The sequence below is a fragment of the Eulemur rufifrons genome, chromosome 4 (assembly GCF_041146395.1).
Source record: "Eulemur rufifrons isolate Redbay chromosome 4, OSU_ERuf_1, whole genome shotgun sequence".
Classification (NCBI taxonomy): Eukaryota; Metazoa; Chordata; class Mammalia; order Primates; family Lemuridae; genus Eulemur; species Eulemur rufifrons.
Window position 1 is genome coordinate 21314857 of NC_090986.1, and position 23178 is coordinate 21338034.

At 45.6% G+C, this 23178-nt stretch overlaps 1 protein-coding gene across 5 annotated transcripts in view; it reads right to left on the reverse strand.

Annotated features, from left to right (window-relative positions):
• TMTC4 (transmembrane O-mannosyltransferase targeting cadherins 4) overlaps positions 1-21981 on the reverse strand; it is a 59343-nt gene extending 37362 nt beyond the window's left edge. For 2 of the 5 annotated variants that reach the window (XM_069467628.1, XM_069467627.1), the window contains exons 1-6: positions 21859-21909; positions 18306-18528; positions 16036-16251; positions 12303-12418; positions 10686-10902; positions 5560-5647 (exon numbers count right to left, since the gene is read on the reverse strand). In XM_069467628.1, the coding sequence (XP_069323729.1) occupies positions 5560-5647; positions 10686-10902; positions 12303-12418; positions 16036-16251; positions 18306-18413 (745 nt within the window). In that variant the 5' untranslated portion in view covers positions 18414-18528; positions 21859-21909. Of the gene's footprint in view, positions 1-5559; positions 5648-10685; positions 10903-12302; positions 12419-16035; positions 16252-18305; positions 18529-21858 lie in introns of all 5 variants that reach the window. The other 3 variants (XM_069467632.1, XM_069467630.1, XM_069467631.1) reach the window with 3 other exon arrangements.
• Between the last annotated feature and the right edge of the window lie 1197 nt (positions 21982-23178).

Sequence of the window (23178 nt, forward strand, 5' to 3'; positions counted from 1 at the left end):
TGAAGCATGTGCCTCGGACTTGGCACTCTTTTCCAGTGGGAAGATCTCCTTTCAGAAAAAGCATCACATTGTACAAGCTACCCCTCTTCACCACTCTATGCCTGGCATCTCCGCCGCTTGAAACTGGCACGTCATGTTGTGTGTGGGAACCACGCCACCCTGACAGGTGGCCGCGACTCTCTATCTGCCAGAGCAATACAATGAGCATCAGATTCACGTTCCAAAAGTTGGAACCAACCAAGCCGTGCTTCCACGCGCAGAATGAAAGAAGTCAGACTTCCCGTTCTAAAATATGGGTCCATTTTGGGAAAATCAAGCAATGGAGGAGGCAAAGAAATGTGAAGGTAGGGAAAAGAGAATACACATGAATAATGAATACCACGGCCAGAATTCAGTCAGCAACAGCCCCAAATCTAAAAACAAGTGTCCTCTACAACATGAGTTAGGCAATTGCCCTATTTTTTAAATTGCATGATTCTAAGAAGAAGAAAAAAAAAAAAAAACCCAACAAAAAAACAAAACAATACAAATGTTTTAAATCAGAATGAAAATATGAAGGAATGGTATCCCAAGAGTAAAAGTTAACCTATATTAGTGCCTGAACTATGATAAAGACAGCAATACAGCAAATAAGGTTTAAGAATTTAAAAACAACTGAGATTTGAGATCTTATCTTTGATATTATGAATAATATGATAGTTTAGAACTTAAAATATTGTTCTAGGCATATAGCAAATCCATCCCCCTCTGGAAAGACTCTCTCCTCTCCACTAAAAATGAGACTAAGTTTATCTTCTTAGTTCTGATGCCCGTAAAACAAGTATTTCAAAGTATCAGTTTAGAAACAAAATAGTTTTTGCTATTCTAGCAAGTTTATAGTGCAGAGATGATCCATTTCCAATGTGAAATACCAGGCTTTAAGAGAGACGTAAATATTGACAAGATGCCTCACCTTAAGAATAATACTTTTTGTTTTGGGCATTCAGAAATAATAACCAGTGTACCACTGACTTCATCTGACTTAGTAATTTTCTTTTTAAAGAAAAAGTATGCTTCCTTTATAAGGACATTTACTTTTTAAAAAAGCATTCTGTTGCAAAGATCTTGCTTGGAAATATTCTATTTAAGCACCACCTGCCTCCTCCCACCCCCCCAAAAGGAGAGCAAAGCCCCAGAAATGTTAACATAAGTAGATTTTTTTACTTTCTGAAAATACCAGGATTCCAGAGGTTAGGACAGAATTGCTAGTTAATAAACTCAGGCAGTTAAAAATCATCCAGAGTTTTATAATACAGACTTTGCATCTATAAAGAAAGCTAATGCAGTTACCAAAAAGGAAATGTATCCTCTGAAAGAGAATTTTAACTAGTTGAGTCATTAATTTCAGAGTACTCAATTTTTTTGTTCCCTTAATATTAAACTGTTCCTCTGTAAAAGACTTTCTTGAACTTCAAATTTATGTGTAACTGGTGCTAGGCCTTTCTTTGAATTTATGTTCAGATCCAAAAAGTACAAAGACCAGGTCACTTTCAACATTAAATAGCATTATTATTTCTATCCCCATAAATAATGGACTTAACTTCTACCACAAAAGAGTTTTGATTCTCTGTTGAACATTTATAAACACAGGCAACTGGAACAAGAAATCATTACTGCAATGACAGTAAATACACTTTCAGCTTTTTGTATCATCTGTACTGACTAGATAGAAGAAAATAAAAACATGTGATTATTTCTTAAAATAATCTCAAACTCCAAATGAAAATATATACACCAGAATGTCCACTAGGATCAAGGTCTCTGCTCTGTTAAATGGAAGGAAATTTAGTAGAAGGAAAAAGAAAGAAACCAGAAGTACAAAGGCCACAGCCACTCATTCTCATTAAGCACAGCATGAAAAGAAGGTGACACTCACTGAACGCCTGCTGTGAGGGGTACAGGAGGGAAAAAGACAACAGGGAAGTGTGAAGAAGTAGAACATTGAGCTCCTTGGGCACTCTGAAAAATGGAAGCTTTATTTTATCAAAATACATTGCACTGTACATCCCTTGAGGACATGGACTTTGTCCTTCTAGTCTCTGTGTCCCCAGCACCAGACACAGGGCCTGGTACAAGAAACAGCCTTAGGCCGGGTGCAGTGGCTCACACCTGTAATCCCAGCACTTTGGGAGGCCAAGGTGGATGATCACTTGAGGCCAGGAGTTTGAGACCAGCCTGGGCAACACAGTGAGACCCTATCTCTAAAAAATAAAATAAACAATTAGCCAGGCATGGTGGCATACACCTGTAGTCCTAGCTATAATACTTGGGAGGCTGAGGCAGGAAGATCATCTGAACCCAGGAGTCTGCGGCTGCAGTGAGCTATGGTCGTGCCACTGCACTCCAGCCTGGGCAACAGAGTGAGACACTATCTTTGAAACAAAAAGAAAAGAAAAAAAAGAAAAAACACCCTTAAAGTTTAACTAATTATTGGTGATGAAATGAACGACAAAAATCAATAAGCCTCTATGCTATTTTAGAACAGAATCAAAGACAGTGGTGTTTCATGAATACCTTAACCAGAATTACTTTTGCATACAGGGCTCCTACTGCTTTCTCTCTGTGAAGATACTATTAGTTTATGGAAAGTCTGCTGTCCTTAAAAAATACTCTCAGGCACCCTCTGTATGAAGTGGAACATTAACATGACATTTAAGGATTATTCCAAAGAGTTGTCAATGAACAAAGCAGCATATTCTATTCTTAACATGTTTACAAAGGAGCAGGGAAAATCAGAAACACAGAAAAGTTGCTGAAAACAGTGCCTCTGTCAAGAGATTAGGAAAGGCTCTCCCAGACTTTATCGTGCCAGTTTTGGGGGTGATTAGACAACGTGGGTTTGGGAGTTGTGAGGAGGGGGCAGAGCAGTTGGCAGAGTGAGGGGAGCAAGGTGGATGGGGCTGGGCTTCCCATCCCAAGGTCCTGAGGTGACAGCCTGTGGGGCTCAGGGCACAGCACCCTGCTAGGAGGGGCCCCGAGAAATGCTCACATGCGGGCTCAGGGGACTCTCCTAAGAAAGCTGACAGTGAGCCTGGGGCCCTCTCTCAAGAATCCAGGTTGCTCTGTGCCACCGGGCTGCGAGGGAATTGGGAGGCAGGATCCGATCACTCTGTCCGTGGTCTGTGATGGGAAACCACGACTGGGAACGGAAGACAGCAGTGAAAGCCGATTCAAAACGATGGTGATGCGGCTTGAGGGATGAGTGTTTTAAACCACCCACTTGAACCCCTCCCCCCCAAAACTGTGATGATCTCTAACTCAAAGCCTGCCTAGGAATGTGGACACTGTTAGGGGACAGAAAGGGCACCAAATCCATGGCCAATAATAACTTTCAGGGTCAAGACCCTGAGCCCTGGAAGAGGGTGAGATGCAAACTACTATAGCTTTGTATTTCCAAAGACTAAACAAGCTGTCGGTGACTGCAAAGGACCAGAGACCAGCCTGGAGGCAACGCCAGAGGCTCCATTTTAACCTACTGTTTCCTTTTCCCAAAGAGGGTCCAAGTTAACAAGAGAACAGATCCCAGGAAGATGGAGTGGCCCGTAGACAAGAGGGCAACAAAAAACTTTCTTCAAAGGCTTCCTACTCCATCCATTTGTCTTCTGTTCCAAGTAACTTCAACCAAATGAAAAACTATTAACACATAGTCTTAGAAGAGTTTCCACAGAAGCCTCATCTACCGCTGCTATTGGTTTGCAATGTTAAATATTTCCAGGTTAACTTTCTCAAAAACATTTACAAACTTAACATTAAAGGCCTGATAATTTCTTTCCAATTCTAAAATAAACATATTATAAACGCTAAAAGAATGTAACTAGACCAAAAAAGAAAGGTCACATTGTTATCTACAGGTAATATGTTTATGTCAATATTAAAATATATTTTTCCTATTTCTCATGAATCACAGTATTAATTAATTGAACACATTTAAGCTTCTTTATCTTTGGTATTAGTTTCCAGAAACTTTATGAAAAATTTATCTTTTGTATGGATGGCTCTTGGAAATAATTTTATAATTTACAAATGAATTAAAAACCAGATACATATGTAATATATAAATATTAATATACAAATTTGTGAATTAGAACAGAGAAAAAGTTAGTAAAAGGATCCAGAAAAAGCATATAAAATGTCTTTAGCTTTTCACCATTCGGTGAGAATACTCCACTAAAGGAGGCTGATAAACGTATTAGTTCACTTGATAGAAAAATTTTCAGTCTGATAGTTTTTCCATTATTTCACAAGAGCAATCTTTAGAAGTAGTGAGAACTCCTATTATATCCCCTAAATGATGTAACCCACATGTTAAATCTATCAACATTTAGTACTCTCTTCAAAAATCACTTCTGATGGCTTTGAAATCCATTCAGAATTGGGAGTAGTTACTTTAAAGGAGGATATGTTAAAATTAATAAAATGAAACTTTATGACACTTTAGAGCTCTCTTTGAGAAAAGCCACAAATCTTAATTTTTAATTCCCTTCAGGAAAAATATGACCGCTGATAAATTGTTATCCTATGTATCTGTAAATTCAGATTTAATTGCCGACTTTAGAACACGAAGTCTCGTTACGTGCAGTGACCACCACAGAGTGGCAGGAGGGACCACCCCCCATCCCCCCACTCCCCTCAGCGACTCACGATCTCATGGAATAGCCACATGGAAGAGTTCACACAGTGCCACACTCACTACCGGGCCATGCGGGTACAACCTCCCCAGATCCCGGGGGGCCGCATTGTCTCTTGGGAGTTTTACATTCATCAGAGGTGGCGCGACCCCTATCCCGGGCAGGGATGAAGTGTATTATTGCTAAGTTAACTTTCAGTCTCAGGAAGAAAAGCTACCAGCGCTACTCTTGGTACTTGAATCTATTCTATTCAATTGTCCCCAAACTCTCAGACATAATAGAAAACGAATGTGTCACAGGAAGAAGTGGTGGTTTTATCTTGGTATGATGAAATAATAACAATAGAAGAGGTGGGGTTCAGTGTCACCACACCCTGAGTCACATTCTGAGGCCATAGGGGTCACCCTTCTGCTGTGCCTTAGAGGAGTCAAAGGTTTGAGAGAACAGATGCTCCAGGGCACACCCTGAGCAGGAGGGGATGGAGGAGTGACAGTGAGTGACAAGTCTCCAAGGCCCTTTCCCATCCACCCCTGGAAACTACGGAGGGATGGCTGGGCTATAAATCCACCGAACATCAAAACAGCACAGCTTGTCCTAGAATAGTTTGCAATCCTACAATTCTGTTCTAAATACAATAGCAAAAATAATCACAGCTGCGTTAGTACTTCTGCTACTGCTTTTGCTTTCACCCCCCAACAGGACAGGCCTGTGTGGACACTGATATCAGAACTTTGCATCATGGAAAAAGCAATGGTGTTTATGCACCTTCTCACCTACATCCCCGCAAAGTGATAAACTCACACAGACGATCATTTCCCATCTGTTAAGACATTGCTCCACAGGACAAAACATGACAAAGGTGGAAAATTAAGAAGACGAACATAATGCTTACTTTCTCTGAATGCTTTACAGTAGCCAAGGAAAGACAGCAAGAAGAACAGAGCACACAGGAGGTCTGCGCGGCCCACAACACCAGCAACCTTAGAAGAAGAGGAAGAAAAAAAAGAATTACATAAAAACATTTAAGCACATCCTAAACTTCAGAAATACAAAACATTTTTTAGACATATAAAACAAGAAACTTCCTGGACCCTGCCACCTATTACAATAATCTGTGTAGCTGTGCAACAACCCTGAGGTGTTATAATTGGTCCTCTCTTCCCTTTTTTGGTCTAGGACTTAACTGTTTCCAGGAGAAAGCTGGATTGATTTGGACCTACTGATAGCCATTCTGTGAGCTGGACACGGACAGGGACACACGTGTGCAGGAAAAGCTGTGCTATTTAACACGCGGTACCCAAGAGCTCCAGAGACTGGCTTCTGATGTCCCCAGAGTGGATTTTCAAATGGAAAATGTTATCAGCTCAAAGGGCATGATATTTAAAAAATAAAATTTGATTGGAAACATGACGGACATAAAAGTAGGAAAGAGGTGTTAAAAGCCATCTTGCGGATAGAAAAAGACACAGGAATAATCCTTCAAAGCTGCCTCTGCCATCTTTTCCTCCCTTCAGACCAAAATTGATTAAGTGGGTTAGCCTGAAAAGCCGATGCTTCCAAAGTGATTAAGCACTAGGATGAAAAGAGAATAACATTTTTACCATTTCTTTCCCCCCATTTTCCACAGGACTCTGCCCACCCCTTCTTTTCCTTAGTGAGAATGAAGCAGCATGAATTTTGTGTTTCTTCCTTGTGGGCTGATTGCTCCAGTAATTGCTCTCCAAATGTTTCACAGTGATGAAAGACACAGAATTGCACGCACGAGGACAGGTCTAGTGTAGGTGGGATCCTTTACTAACCAGCGCCTGAATGTTGACATACATCAAAGCTTTTGCTGTGATTCTCTAGGTAGTGCGGTAAAGGTTGGTAGGTTAATCCTTTCTCAAAGGACAGATATGTGAGCTGCAGAATAAACGACTATTTTATAAATCTTGATAAGAAAATATACAATAAGTATAAAATTATTCTATTTACATATGCTTCCCAAGTGCATGTACAACCAATAGCTGAGAAAGCATGCCTTTTTAGGAGCCATTTCCCCCTACATTACACTGGTTATAGTGAAATGCCAAGGCCTATTATCCACCGTAATCGTGACCTCCTGATGGAGGGCACGTGGAGGCCCATGGTGTCACACAATGACTAGGAACGCTGAATAAGCTAATAAATCCAACCTGTGGATACCACACACATAAGAAACCTACCAGGAAGGAACCTAAGGACAAAACAAAGGCTTAACAGATCTGGAACAAGTATGCCAGCTTGCTGGAGGGTTAAACAATCCAATTACTTTAGGAGTGAAATGAATATGCAATGAGAGTTCTGGAATACTCAGGGCTGTAAACTCAATCAGGGACACAGTAAAACAATCAGAGGTGCAGCTACACAGAACAGAGCGTGGCACACGGTGGGTGCGGCTCACTGTTACCTCCCCTGGTGAATCCCTTGGAGTGCTTCTAGAAACAGGAGCAGCAGAAAGGAAAAGGACAAAGGACACAAAAGCTCAGGGGAGGCGAGGTGTCGTCTCTGTGGCAGGGCAGAAAGTGAGGCAGCGGCCAGGATGGGAGGGGAGTGAGGGGCATCACATAGTTGTGCCTACCTACAGTGCCTGGGGAAGGACCAGAATCCGAGCCCCCCAGGAGAAGAGAAAGTAACAAAAGTAACAACCCGGAGAAGCCTGTCCAAAGGGGACCTCAGAGCAATGGGGTCCAAGGAAGCCTGGGGAGGGAGGGTCAGAGACCAGGGAAACGGGGTGAGCGAAGGGGAAGGAAACAGTTTGGAGAGGACCAGTCCATCTAAGCCACTTGTTACCTGGGTAGCTGAGCCCCGTGTAAAGAACCGCATGAAAAACAACTTTAAACATCATAAACTTATTTTTAAAGAAATGTTTTTCTTTTTGTTAACTGTTGAAACCAGTCCCTGGACTGTTAAGCAATGTACTTTATACCATCTGATATTAAAAAAAAAAACAAAACAAATTTTTTAAAGTATGGTAAATGTTTTAAAGCAAAAAAGTATTTTGTATAAATAAAAATTCACTTACAATGAAGTTTTGGCATAGTAATTAGAGATTTCACAGGAAAAAAATGTTAAAAGACTATCCAAAAAGGGACTGTATCCAATCATTGTCTGAGAATGAACATAAGCAAGAAGAGGTTTTATTTTCTTTTTCTGATATTTGCATAACATGTATTTTCAGGCAAACTTCTCTACAGACGCTATTTTTTTCTTAACAAATAACATGAAGTACTCCTATCAGGGATTTCTGAAGAAATAACTGCAATCCCCCTGAATCCACAAAGCAGGTGGCACTGCTGTTTCCCCACTGGGAACAACCTGCACAGGGGCCGTAAGAAGGCATGGGCAGGCTTCCCCATCTGATTCCTCCTGGATTAAAGTCTGTGTTTGCTGGATGGGCAGAACTCGGAAGGAGGTCTGAGTTTCTCTCTGATACTGGAATCCTGGCAGCTTGAAATCTTCCCCAAGGTTTTGAGGAAAACAAACGGTAAAACCCACATAGGGGCACCCCGTCCTCAGACCAGGGGCTGCGCAGCCCTCCCTCCAACAGTAACTGGTGTGTCAGAGGCCTTGTGTGTCCACAAACAGATCTGGGGTGGCACATCTGAAAAAGAGAGACTCTCAAATCAGTTGGGGAGCAAATAACACCGACTGTAACTGCTGCACTACCAGTCGGAGACCAGGGGTGGCAAGTCTTTAGGGTGACTGAGTCATCCCCGCTTGCCCAGGCTGTCCCGGTTTTAAAACAGAAGGTCCCGGGAATACTGGATGGCTGGTCACCCTAGAAGACTGGAAGATTTAGGTGCTTATTTGCAGTGGGCAATATCAGTTTCAGTGTCAATGCTGAGGAGCAGTAGCAAAGACACAGAATACGTAAGTGTTAATATAAAGAAATTCGTGTCACTAAAACCTGCAGGGGCCTACACTGCCACTACTTTCTCTTAATAAATGTAAACAGAAGCAGACTTACTACCCAAGCCCCCACTGTTGTCATCCCACAAGGGATCAACACGCAGTGTGCAGACGCCGTGCCCAGGTGGTCACTCAGGCCTCTGGCTCAGCCCCCCAGAGAGCTGGGCTGCCTCTTCGGTGCTGGCCAGGACATCTGTTTGCCTCGGTACCCCACTCTCTGCACATTTTTAAAGCTGGAATTTTTAAATGCAGAATGGGAGATAACAGGGGAATGCAGCTAAGAGGAAACTGAATACTATTTGACAAAACAATGAAAGATAAACATATAAAATACCCATCTTAGAATGCTATTTTTAAATTATTCATAACTCTTTTTTAAAAACCTGAGTTTGAATGGCTGTCATGGAATGGAGAGGGAAAGATGAAGAGATTTTTCAAATATTTCCTTCTCTCTCACAGCTAGACCTGCCTCAGTTTCCTTTTAAACATCTGGAACGTGGACTTTGAAGATTAACATGTTCTCAGATTGCACTTATCTGGAGTGTGCGTGTGTGTGTGTGTGTGTGTGTGTGTCAGCACATCCAGTTATACTTGTTGGCACTTAAAACTTTTTTATATATCAAGTTCTCACTACTTAAAATGAGAATTTTAGAAAACTTCCTTTGCCTAAAAATTCAAATATTTCATTTTGCTTTGAAGATCATGCTAAATTAGACAAGAAGCAAAACAGTGGATTAGTACTTTCCCAGGGAAATCAGTATACTCCAGTCCCTTATTTATGATCAACGCATATACTATGTCTGGGTCCCAACAAACATTTAGACCACAGAGAACTCAGACGCAACCAAATTCTAATTTGGTTAAAGTTATGTATACATAAAATTTTACAACAGCTGTCCCAGCATATCAAGCCTCAAGTCCTCTGAATTTGCTTTAGTAAAAAATAAAATATTAGGAGAAGGCTGTGATAGCAGCTTCACAATACTCTTGATACCAAAGAACAGTTTAATAAAATCAGATGCTAAAAACAGGAATTCTGCTCAACATTTTGGAACTTACTTCAAGAAGCTCAATACAATCGGTTAAATGTAGGTATATAAATCCATATTAAATGCAGAAGTCAACTGTGAGAGAAGGGTTAATAACACAGTATATGCAGTATTTTATACCAGGAACTTCATGCTCGCAGAATGAATGATTCAAATCAAATCTGTTACCTCAGCAAACATGCTGACTTACATTTTCAAAGGGTTCATGGAGGGGAGGTGAGTTAGTTCCTGAAAACCTCACCAATATCTTGCTAAATCCCAGCACGGTCTGTACCAAATGCACGCAGCAGCAGCTCAATGGAAGGGAGACAGGTGAGGAACCTGTTAGGAGCTGCCCAATCACCTGGGCCACATCTGTCCAGGGGAAAAGGATGACACAGGGCAAGAGGAGGAGGGAGGTGGGGAGACTTCAGGAGCAGCTCCCCAGGAGGGGCCCGGGGAGCCCAGAGTGTGAGTCCTATTCTACATTCACTTGCTACTCACCCTGGAGAAATCCTTCATTTATCCTCCTGGGCCATTTCCTCGTCGGTAAGTGGAAATTGTCATACTAGCCCAATTGATATCACAGCCGTTTTTATGACAATCATATTAAGTATAAGAACGTATTCTGTAAATCAATAAGCTGTGAACCAAGAGAAAAATGGCATTCGACCCTTCCCTGAAGAATGGTTCGCAGTCCCTGGCCTTTAGACTTCAAGGCCAGACAAGAAATGCTCAACACTCACATGTTCCCGGCCAGTGTTAGTCACAGAAGCTGAACAGAAGGTATGACCAGAGATCACACCACACCTTATCATGAAGACTCCAGCAATACGGCACTCCACATTTTTTCACAAGAGATGTCTCTGACCCAGACATAATCGTTTCAAATGTCTGGGGGGACGTTTACGCAGCGTACTTTCTATTTATAGAGTATGCTGCAGAGCAGGTTTTCTCCAGCTCTAGAAACAAGATGAGCACATAAAGGGCGCCTGTTTTAGGAAAGGAGACGACATAGGGATGTCTTGTCACTTCTCATGTGCCCGCAGTCAATACTTACGCACTCGGTGTGCACGGGATGGACAGCAAAGAGCAGTGAGGCCAGCAGGGACGCCCTGGGGGCCAGGTGCACCCTCCGGCCTCTGCTGGTGTACTGCAGGCCGCCGAACAGCACCGAGAAGACATCCACCATGAGGACAGAGATGCCGCCGTGCAGAAGGATGTTGACCACGTGAAAACCCACGGGGTGGAAGCCTCCCGACAGGTAGTAGTTAATCCTGCAGCAAACACAGGGTGTTCAGGCTGGATGCGCAGTGGCATGTGGAGGCAAACAGCAACGATCTGAAGGAAAAGGCTTGTGCGTGAAAATATTAAAAGGAGAAGAGGAAGATGTTGTGCCAGATTGGTAAAAATAGCACCAAGATAAATAATGCCTGTCAAGCTAAGAAGGTTGAAGAAAAGGTGGAAACATAATTAACCACAGAGGGACAAATGGACAAAACGGACATGGCCAAGGGGAGTGGCAAGGAGAACGCTTGCAGAAAAAGAAAAGCTAGTCAAAATTTTAAGTACAATAAGGGCAAGACTACATTCCAAGAAGATACAATATACCGCACATTACTCCTGGCTACCCCGTAGGGACCTGGATTTAAGAGTCATGTAACTTGCTTATCCACCCAAAAAAGCCCTCCTTAGTGGCACACCCACCGCCTTCCACCCAACAGATGCCTTCTCCTAGATTCTTATTCTGTTTCTCCATTGCCGGTGGTTCCCATACATCACTTCCACGCGCACATGGGAGGTCTGTGCACAAGTATTTAAACGCACCAGATAAACAGGTATGAATGAAAACCTTTGTGAGGTGAATAAAGCAATTTAATACAAACAGTTCCCTAATTAATGGAGGGGGAGATTTTGTTTTTGTTTTTGTTTTTGAGACAGAGTCTCTTTCTGTTGCCCAGGCTAGAGTGCTGTGGTGTCATCACGGCTCACTGCAACTTCAAACTCCTGGGCTCAAGGTGATTCTCTTGCCTCAGCCTCCCTAGTAGCTGGGACTACAGGCATGTGCCACCATGCCTAGCTAAATTTTTTCATTTTCTTTTCTTTTTTTTTTTCTCAAAGATTAAGTTGCAATTTTTTCATTTTATTAAGAGCCCAGGTTGGTCTTGAACTCCTGGCCTTAAGTGATCCTCTTGCCTTGGCCTCTCAAAGTGCTGAGATTATACGCATGAGCCACCAAGCCTGGCCTCAGGGAAATTGTCTTTAGGCTTCATTTTGTTTTTGCATATTGACTTGGTATTAATAGGAAGATTTATATATTATTTGCTTTTTTGTAGTGAAAAAAAAAAAAAACACAGTTTCATTAGATGTCACATGCTTCTTTGATTCATACCATTCCCTGGGTGTTAACCAGCAAACGGTCGAACCTCTGAGAACTGAGAAAAATACAGAATGCATCATCCTTGTGACAGGACCATGATGGGTGGTTCCTCAGGCACAGTCTTGATCCTCCTGTAACCTCCCTCCTAGTAGCTGGAATTAGCTGCACTCCCTAGAGATCCACGTCTGTGAGTGGCTCGTACCTCCCCACGAGCCACTGATGGGACTCCCCACCCCTCAGGACCCAGTGGCACACAACCATGGCCAACATCCCATGCCCTCTGTGGTCACACCTCACCTGAAAGTCAGGACGGTGAGAGGCCGGTAGGACTTGTGGCTAGTGTTGCTGCTTAGTCTGCTGCCCCAGAAGTCATGGCGCCACAGGTCCCCAAGGGGCGTTTCTGCTTGAAGGTCCTGCAGGGACACACCAGGGGACACTCTGGACAAGGGAGTCACGACTCCTCCCTCAGCCCTGTACCGACGCCCTCACTGAGCCCTCTTCTTGAGAGTTCCTCAGCGCCCTTGAATCTGCCTTCTCTCTCTACCTCTCCCACCAGCGTGGGCCAACCTCCGCCATCATTCCCCCAGGAGAGGGCACGGGGTCACCGGGCCCTCTTACATGGTCTCTGCGTTGACTGTTTCAAACTGCACATTGGCTCACGCCACCCTCCCGTGACAGAGCCCACACCTGATGGGGCTGCCACAGCCCAGGGTGCTCTGGCTCCCACCAAACTCGACACTGTGTCCTGCTGTGGCTTCTGTGAGCTCCCATCCCAAAGGCTCTGCAGGTCTCCCCTGAACAGTCACCCTCAACTCTTCACAACTCAATTCCTCCCACTGTTCATAAGTCAGCCATTGAGCTCTACCCTTTATGAGCTGATCCTGTCCCCCTTCTGTGAGTCTGGGGCATTGTGCCCCTGTCCCCACAGTGCGTGGCACACTGGGACTTACAATCACATGACCACTATCTGTCTACATCACTAGACTGGGGCTCTACGAGGCCTGGACCCCATCTGAGTTTGCTGGGAGTATAAGGAAGATGCTTAATACATGTTGAATGAATGAATGGGCCATGTAGCTAAATAAGATTACTTACCTCTCATATCCAATAAATAAGGTAATTTACCAAAAATGTCCCCATTAAAACATAAATATGGATAAACCTATAGATTTAAAGTTTTCCATTTTTGATCATGGGCTGAGCAGACTGTGAAATTCAGGAAAAAAAACTTCCACATAATTTTTAAAGAGAAAAATAATCACTAAATATGAAAAAACTGTACCTATCTTACTGCTCAGGTAATTTAATTTGGTACTATACTACAGATGCTTTAAAATGCATCTTTTTTTGTTACATTTACACTATGAAACTAGATGGCTTAAACCATGGCTAACAAGAAAAAAGGCAAACAAAGCACTATAGAGTAAGTAACAAAACTGATGATTAATTTTCTCTTTAAAGCATAATTAAACAGGGATGTTTTAGGGACTAGAAATTATCATGTGCTGATCATTGCCTGGTGTATCAGTCGAGATTCTTTATTGCAGTAACCAAATTCTGATTCATTTAAGCAAAAAAAGAAATGATTTAAGGGGGAGGCTCACAGAATCACCATGTGGGCTGGAAAACCAGAAAAGGGGTGTACAGCCACAACCACGAGTCATGCCCTTGATCACCTTGCCAAGACTAGCCAGCTGTGTCCTGACCCTACTTCTTTGTATGACTAGCCCCTGAATCCAACAGGTGGGCGCATCTGAAAGGAGAGCCCATGTCTGTGCCAGCTTCCTAATCAAATGGTCTTCGAGCAATAAGAACACCCCAAACAGAAGAAGTGGGTCAAATGATGGGGGTCCCCAAAGAACAAGAAACGTCCACAGTACAACATGGAGTTCAGTATTTGCTACTGAAGTGCTTGCCGACTCAAAGGAAGGGCTTGAGCAGAGGTGACAGATGCAAAGCTGGTCACCTGATTCCCACAGTAAGAGGAATTTCCATTAGTGATCAGCTGCAGAGGTCTTGAGTGCACTGACCACCCTATCCCCACAAGAGCCGGTTATTTTGTGAGTGTCATGCAATGCACCTGCTAACTTAGTTGATGCAGTGACAAAACAGGAAGTCTAACTTCTTCTGCATTGTCACACGAGTACTCATTCAGTGGTGAAAGGGTTGGGCAGAGGCTCTTTCCCTCCTTTTGAAAAGGAAATGAACACCAACGAAGCTCTAAATATTTGATTAGGTGTAGCCTACACACAGCAGGGTGTGCTACAGAAAGAAAGGTCAATTTTTCCTCATAATGATTTATGGAAAAGATGTATTGTGTCTGAAATTCCTCCTCACTCCACTGTCTCAAAGAGGACCATCATCTCAAGGAACAAAAAAGGCAACTCAACACTACCAGGAAGCATCTGGAAAACGGTCTTTAACATCACTAAAATCCAGTAACAGCCTGTTTCACATTACTGTAGGCATGGTGCCAGTGAACGGAGGAGGGCCTTTCATTAGACAGGAACGGAAAAAGGGAGGGCTAGCGAGTTAACAAAAGGGGCACAGTGTGATGCTCCAGAAAACACTGCCAAGGCAGTGCTCAGCTGAGCCACAAGCGGCTTCATCTGCCTCACCTCACACACAAGGACCGAGATCACACCCATACACCAGGGCCCCCACACAACAAGGCTCATGCTTTTGTTCTGCCTGGCTGACCAATGTTTTTCAACACAGGTTCTGAATTAACACTTTAGATCTATCTTCCACTTTATAAAAGTCAAGAAACTCTCACCAAAATGAATAACAGGATTTAAAAAATAAAGTTGTACCCTGTGAGAAAGGCAATTCTGTGGCTATGAAGTCACCAATTTGACAGAGTTGCTTTAGAGCTACTTAGTTCTTTTAAACATGGTTAAAAAAAGAAGCAAAATGGAATCATCTGCAGTAAATGCTGGGTGAACTTGAAGAAAATTACAAATGACAAACTCAAATTAAAATAAACATTAACAACGTTCTACTTTGTGCCATCAAAATGGAGATCAAGTGCAATATTATGTCACAAATGAAATGTCTGCAGATCAGTCATTTTTTTCTTCCCCACACAATACATGCTTGTCAGAGAGTTTTTCCTTATTTAGTGGAATCTGTGACTTCAACAGTGTTACAAAGAGTTGCTACAATTACCTCTACTAGACAGCTAGATTAGTATCTTCTCCCAAGTCCTCTTCATTGGTTAAGGAACACACACAAAATAGCTGGTGAGTAATTAGAATCTCAGCAGAGTAACTGGATTACTAATTACTAGTAACCAGTCATCCTTTTATTAAAAGGATTTGCTCCATAAAATTTGGATTCAGTCAAAAGGCTGCCCTTAAGGACCTAGAAGGCCCTAACTCTCGATAGTGAGTGAAAAGGAACACCATTTGTGCTGCACCAATATACAGCAGCCACTGGTGAGCAAAACTGACTGGGATTTTGCAAGTTCAGCAAATTTGGATCTCCAAACATGAACTGAGCAGGAGCTGCAGCATCCACGGGCAGCATATTCCTCCGGCCCCAGCTGCTGTCAGCAGGCTGTCCTGATCCTCTCAGTGAAGGACAAGGCAGCAGCCAGCTTGCTGCATGCTGCTGAGAATGCAGGTGATCAGACCTGCCCATCACTGCAGCAAATGCATGATCTCTCTTTTTTTTTTAACAACTCTGGAAAAATGTTCACAAAACCTGAAATACTTAGTCTGCAATGCCCTGCAATACCCTTGCCTTGCAATCTTAGCATACCGGCCTCTCTGGGACATGTGTAGACTGGGGCCTCAAGAAGGTAAAGCAGGAGTATAGGCACAGGCTGGAGACCTTGCTGCCAGCAATAAGAGAGGCACTAAATTAAAGCTACAGTATCAAAAAGGTGGAAAATCTAGAGGACAACTGGGGCCCAGGCAAATGCTTGACCTAAGTTTCACAGAAAAGAATGCGGCACAAACTTAGATGATTACAGAGACACAGGCAAGTGATTAACAGAAGTTTACTAGAAAAGCGTAAAGATACAAACCTTATTGTTCACAATAGCTTCAGAGTCATCAAAGACAAAATCTCCATCGTAGCTCCGTGCAAAACACACGAGGGAAACAAATCCCACGACTAACTTAGCCCAGAAAGGAGGAAGAACAGAAGATGGAAGGATGTGAACCAAATCGGCATCCAGCTCGGCCATTCTGAGAACTGCAGGCGGGCAGCCTCCTGCTCTGGCATCATGCTGGTTAGAGACCTGCAGGAACAACGTCACATCAACATTTATCGACGTGTTGGCAGGAATGTTTCTGTAGTGGACATATTTACCGTAAGTAAATCAGAGCGAGACAGCCAGTGCCTCGATTTTATAGGATGTGATCGTTAAAAACTTTTAAGTTGCGGTTTCCAAACTCCAGTGGGCAGAAAAGTCACCTGGGACACACGCAGATGCCTGGGCCCCACCACATGAACTATATTGAATCGGATACTCTCACCTTGTCCAGAAGATGCTGGACAACACTTTAGAAACACTGACTTAATGGAATCCTATATTTATCAACCCCATAAGGCAAAATCATTTTTAATTGTCCTTGAACTGGTTTACAAAGCTTAAAAAAAAAGAAGCTACCATCTTACCTCATCCAGCCAAGAAAAAACAATAAATATTCATTGTTGGGTTTTAGTGCACTGTGTGTGTGTGTGTGTGTGTGTGCGCGCATTTTGGGGAAGGAGATGTATAAAACACAAACCTAATTCTGAAAGAGCTCATCGTCTATTTGTAGAACTCAGGTGCACAGGCCAATTAGATGAAATTCCGGGCGACAGAAGAGACTGACAGAGCAGAGCACATGATTAAATGACTGATGGCCAGGTTAGGGGTTTACACACAGAGGACAGATAGAAAAATGACTGTTTGGGGACAGTATCTTGTCCCAGAAAGGGGTTAGCTGCATCCCAAACAAGAGAGGAGGCTATTCTACATGAGGACATGACCTTCAAGACTGGTGAAAGAATCAGAATCAAATATACACTTATTTTGAACTTTTCCTTCAAAGGTGCAAAATGTTAACGCCGGGAATGTCTGTGTCTCAGCCTTGCCACGTGTTAGCTCTGTGGTCATGTGTGTGTCCCATCCTCTCTGAGCCCACTTCCTGCGGCACTCTGCAAAGCATAAGAACTGTCCAGTAGTGAGAGTTGCCTAACAGCTTCCTGCCTTGGAATTTGCCCCAACAAATAACAAACTGCCACCCAAATCACATTTTAATCTGTCCCTATTCCTACCACACCTCCATTAGGTGCTTTCTTTGGATGTACCAGGATCATGTTTGGGTCAGGCTACTTAGTTCCAATCTTTTTTTTTTTTTTTTTTTTTGAGACAGAGTCTCACTCTGTTGCCCGGGCTAGAGTGAGTGCCGTGGCTTCAGCCTAGCTCACAGCAACCTCAAACTCCTGGGCTCAAGCGATCCTCCTGCCTCAGCCTCCCGAGTAGCTGGGACTACAGGCATGCGCCACCATGCCCGGCTAATTTTTTGTGTATATATATTTTAGTTGTCCATATAATTTCTATTTTTAGTAGAGACGGGGTCTCGCTCTTGCTCAGGCTGGTCTCGAACTCCTGACCTCGAGCGATCCACCCGCCTCGGCCTCCCAGAGTGCTAGGATTACAGGCGTGAGCCACCACGCCCGGCCTTAGTTCCAATCTTGCGTAACTCTAGACCTCTGTGTAACTCTTAACCTCTCTGTGCCTGTTTCCTTACCAGTAAAATGCGGATGAAACAGTGTCTACCTTATAGAGTTGTCACAAGGGTCAAATAGGATTCCCAGCACTGTCAGGCTTTAATGAATGCTCAGTGGAGGTTAGCTATTATCACTAGTACTTTCCTCCAGGAGGCTGAAACACAGGCACAGAATGATTTTCTTTAGAAAATCCCCTTTAGTACGGTAAGTCCTCAATTAATATCACCAATAGGTTCTTGGAACATGGGACTTTATTTGAAACAACTTATAGCAGGTCCTCAAATAAGGCTGTTTCATTAAACATCATTTTGTTTACAGGTGAAGTTTCCAAGAACCTACCGACGCTGACATTCAATGAGGTATTACTGTATTTGGTTTATTGGTATTGAGACTCTTGTTTCTCTACTAAGGAACCTGGCCCCCAATCCTTTCTGCTGAGATAGAAGCAAATGCCAGCTCCCTTGATTATAATCAATAAGAAGTCAGCCAAAGAGGCCATCTGAGGTCACAGGCATCTTTTCCACCAGGTTCTGAGTGAAAGTGGAGACAGATCCAACAGGCAACAGGACACACCATTCCATGGTAATGCTGTCCCTTTCCAGGGCCTACAAGGTGGTTCAGATTTACCATCCAGAGATGAAGATTCTGCAACTCTTTCACTGCTTGTCCCTTGAGCCTCATTGCCTGATGTAAGGCATGCTCTCGGCAAGTGCTGGGGGAATGTTCCAGCTACTATCTGTTGCCTTCTTTTCTTTTCCGATGAGAGAATAAACCATTGCTCAAATCCAAATTACTGCTGCAAACACAACGCGGGTCACCACGCAGGCCCCGACCACTGTGCCACTATGTGTACATTTCAGCTAAAGAAATTACTCCTCCTACTTTAAAAAATATATACAAATCAAAAGACTGAATAGTTAGGTAGATATGATGACTTAACATGGAGAGAATAAGTGTTCTTTGATTTAGAAAATTAATGTGAAAGAAAACAAATAATTTACAGCAATTTTAAATGTATATAGAGAGTTGTGAGCTGACCAAAGGTCACATAACTGGTTTTGATGTTATCTGCTTTATCCCCAAATATTTGAATATTATTTCACAAAAGTTGGTCATGAGGTCCAAATGGCCTTACAGGTAGAATACTGCAATGGGAAATACTTTGTGCTCCTAAATTAGCTACCATATCTCAGATTGCTTATAACAGATGAATCATTTTGGTACTCAAGCAACAGCCCACATATTCGTAAGATGGGCTGTGGACCCGACATCTGAGTTGCCCTCCTAGGCCAGGCCAGGCTCTTGGGAAGTCAAAAGGATGGCTGAGTCAACCTCAGAATGATCTCCTCCCCCTCTCCTCCTGCAGGGATATCAGGGAATCCACAGTCTGCCCCCATCCTCTCCTGCCACCCTCCCCACATTATCTCAGTTCTGGCTGGCTCTCTCCTCCTCACGTAACTCCCCTGCTCCTCTATCTCAGGGGCTCCTCCTTCTTTAGTCTCCAAGATTCCTGCTTTTTTGTTGTCACCGAAAATACTCATAAATGCCCTTTTCATTTAAGGGATTTACTGTTAACACATATAGCAGAATAGTTCAGAAAATGCCTTTCACTTGCAAATACAAAAAAAAGCTATAGTGTTTTAGAAATGCATGCAAAGTTCTCAGAGTCAAGACAAATCTGGACTTGTTGGCTGCATGACCTTGAGCTACTTAGTCTTTCTAAGGTTCAATTTCCTCACCGGCACAATAGGGTACCACTACTTTCTTCAGGAGGTTGTGGTAAGGATTAAACGAGGTAACGTATGCAAACAATTAGTTCCCACTACTATCATATTTTGGAGAAAGTAGCTCCTGGTGCCTAGTCCCTGACTGCCTGTCCTGGGAACACCCATATTGCCATCATCTGTTCCTACAGCTGGGTTTACCAGCCAAGCCCATAAGGGGACCTATTGCAATTGAGAAACAGGCACCCTTCTTTCAGGCAGACCCAGGACACAGGGTTTCCTTGGCCCGGCATGTCTGTGTTGCATAAACTGCATAACCATACACAGCAACCTTGCTCTCAACTCCCCTTCCTCCAATAATAAATGAACTTTGTTCTGCAATGATCTGAGACAGGCCTGGCACTCAGGTAAAAGAGCCCTGACTACATGAGGTGGTAGACATGGGGGACCAGCCCCTCCACCCTTATTTATACCCAAGCCATGACATACTAAGAGAATTCCATTTTTGTCTTGATGGGCACTAGGCGGTACCATCTTATCCTTCTCCTCCACGTGATACCCTGCCTGGGATCCCCAGCTCCTCCGCCATGGCTGGAAGGTAAGTTCACCTTGGGGAGTGAGAAGGGAATCCCACCGGGGCCTCAGTCCAAGCAAAGTGCATCAGCTGGTGGTAATGAAGGCCAGCTTCTGATTGCTGTCTGACTCTGGGTCAGAACCAACTGGCCCCTCAAGAGTAGCTGAATTTGGAAAAAAGCAGAGGTTCCCTTACCCCCAATTTCTCAAACTTCTAACATCAAGCCTCTGTTTTCAGGGGGTTAAAACAAATTAGTCATCAGTGCAAAGGTCAAAAATGCTTCAAACAGGGACCCTCCAGAAACAAATGTATTGAGCTGTGAACCATGAGGACCCAATGACAGCTGACACAGCAGCCTGGACTGCAGTAAACAGAATGGTGAGACCAAAATTAAATGATTCACCCTGGAAAAATTAGCAGCAGCCACCTACTGAAGAATATTCTTCCACATGTATGGAAGGGCCTGCTGGCCTCTGCCCAGCCTTTCTACCTCATCAATAGCAATCCATCCACACAGCCAGCCAGCTGCCCTCTGCCACGCTGAGATGTGACAATGCCTCTGGAAATCAGACTAAACAGCATGATCGTTTCTGACCCAGTATCTATGGGCCTGGCAGTAGCCTGGAGACCCTGAGCTGGCAGGGGAGCAGGCCATCTCCACCGCCCTCTCCTGTGCAGCTGAGCCAAATGCTAGTGAAGGCATCGTCCTGTTGTGACCTGCTTCCCATTTTTAAATTCAGTAAGGCACGAGGGGCATGACTGACTATAGCAAAAACGTGTGTGCTTCGACATTCACAATTCCACTGTCCCAAAAAGTTTCCAGCTTGCTAGCTTGTGGTCATTTTCCCATCTCGGTCCGCAGGCAGTCACTTTACCCCTCCTCCAGCTGGTACGTGCCAGGCACGGACGGGACTGCAGGGAAAGGGACAGGCAGGGGACCTAGTCTGTACTACAATTGTTTCCCAAGAAATTCTTCCCATCCATTTGCTCTCTTAGAGAAAGAGCAAAGTGTGGGATGACTCATAGTGGCTAGATCGTTTCTTTAACTCCTCCCTTCTTTTGTGTGTGGTTAAAAAAAAAAGAAAACACACACACAGCCCACAGTCACAACATCAACAAGACCAGAAGCCCCGCAGAGTTCACAGGAGGTGAGGCGGTGGTTGCGCCACCTGCTCGGTTTCCCCGAACTCCGAGCCCACGCCGGGAAGTGGCGGCTGGGTGGCCCCGGGCGCCCGGGCCGGTGGCCCCCGCACTCGCACAGCTCCGCTCGGCAGCCGGGCGTGTAGTAGCAGGCACTCGCGGCGCTGCGGGGGATCCGCCTCGTAACCCAGGGCAGGCGGCCAAGCGGCCCGGCTGTGCCCAGCCATCGCCTGCGCCGCGGCCAGCTGGCGGCCAGGCGCGGGGCCCCGCGGCCAGGTGGCCGCTCCCGGGACGCGCCGCAGGCGCCCGGTGTGCCGCGGGCCGAGGGAGCGCCCGCGCGGCTGGAGCGGGCAGGGGCTAGGGTGGTGACCTCCACCCAGGCGGAGGGAGCGCAGGGGCCAGAGCGACGGGCACGGGCAGGCGGGCGCGCAGCCTCCACGCCGCGCCCTTTGTCCCGTGTGCTGTTTACACCGGGGCGCTAGGGGCCCGCGTCCCCAGTGACCCCGGCCCCGGCCGTAGCCCGGGTCCAGGAGCCAACTCCGCCAGCAGCGTGGCCCCCGGGCCCAGGCAGCCGCGCGGGGCTTGGGGCTCGGGGCTCGGCGGCAGCGAGGAGCCCGCGCCCGTTCGAAGCCCAACTCCGCTAGCCCCACGGCGCGCTCGGCCCTGCAGGGACCGCCCCGCGCGTTACCTGCAAGGAGCCCGAGCCGCGGCCGCATCTCCCTCCCGGGCGCGGAAACTCCGGCGGCTCCCGGCGCCAGCCCGCAGCCGGCAGGGGAGGGGCCGCTCGCGCACCGCGCACCGCCCCCCGCCGCGCCCCCGCCCCACGCGCCGCCGGCCCGCAGCTCCCCACGCGCGGGGCGCTCCCCTCACACCCCGCCTCGGCCCGCCCCTCCTCCCGACCATTGGCTGCTTCTCCTGTCACTTTCTGGCCTCGGTCCGGTCCCTCTTCAGCTCATTGGCGGACGCGCCGGTGACGTCAGGCCAGAGGGCGCTTGTCGGCGGCGAGGAGGCGCAAGGACAGACGGACTCGGCGGGAGAGGAGGAAGCGGCTTCTGGGCGTGGAGCCGAGGCGGGGCCGGGGTCGGGGCTGGGAAGGGGCGGACTCAGTCTGGCCCCGCGGGGTTGGCTGCGGGAGCCGGAGCGGGCCCTCCCTCCCCAGCCGTGATCCGTGAGCACGGGACCCAGTTTCTGGCCCGCCTGAACCCCTCTCCCGCGCTGTGGCGCTCCAGGGAGGGACTGCAGCGTCCCTGCAGCACAGCCAGAACTCCAGACTTCTTCCTGTCTGGGAGAGTTGATTAAAATTTGTGTCTCCACTTTCTGCCTCTCGGACTGGAACTGCGTTCTTCTTCCGAGGGCCTGCTGCCCCCCGCACCCTGCTGCGGCCAGAGCCACCAAACGTGGGTCCATTCACCCCTCGGTCCTAAACCTCCACTCCTGACTGGATTGCCACTCTACTCCCCAGACTCCCATTCGCAGTAGATGACTTTGCCGCCTGCTTTATGAGGGAAAGAAACTTCTTCCACGTTCCACTGCCAAACCTACACTTCTACTCCCATTACCGCCACTCCCTCCGCCCCCCTTTTCCAATGTCCTGGAATCCGATCAGTCCATCAGTCTCTCCCTCTGGGCTGGGATCTGTATCCTCAGCATTTGATGATTTTGAAGGCTTCCTCTACTCCATGTACCCTTACAGCTGCCACCCGGTCTCTTTCCTGCTCTCATTTGCTGAGGTGGTTGAAAGAGCTGCCTGCCCCTACTTTTATGACCTCCCAACTCCATTCGGTTCTTGGTCTCCACACTCAGTGAAACTGCCTTTGCTATAGTCAGCAGCAACATCCACATCATTATATGCAAAGGACGCTTTCCTTCCTCATGTTACCTGATCTCTCAGCAAAATTCCTTCTTCCTCCTTAAAACATGCTCTTCTTGTGACTGGGTGGCACTCCACTTCCGTGTTTTTCCCCAGTCTTCTTGGCTTGCTTATCTGCTCTGGATCATCACCAAATAG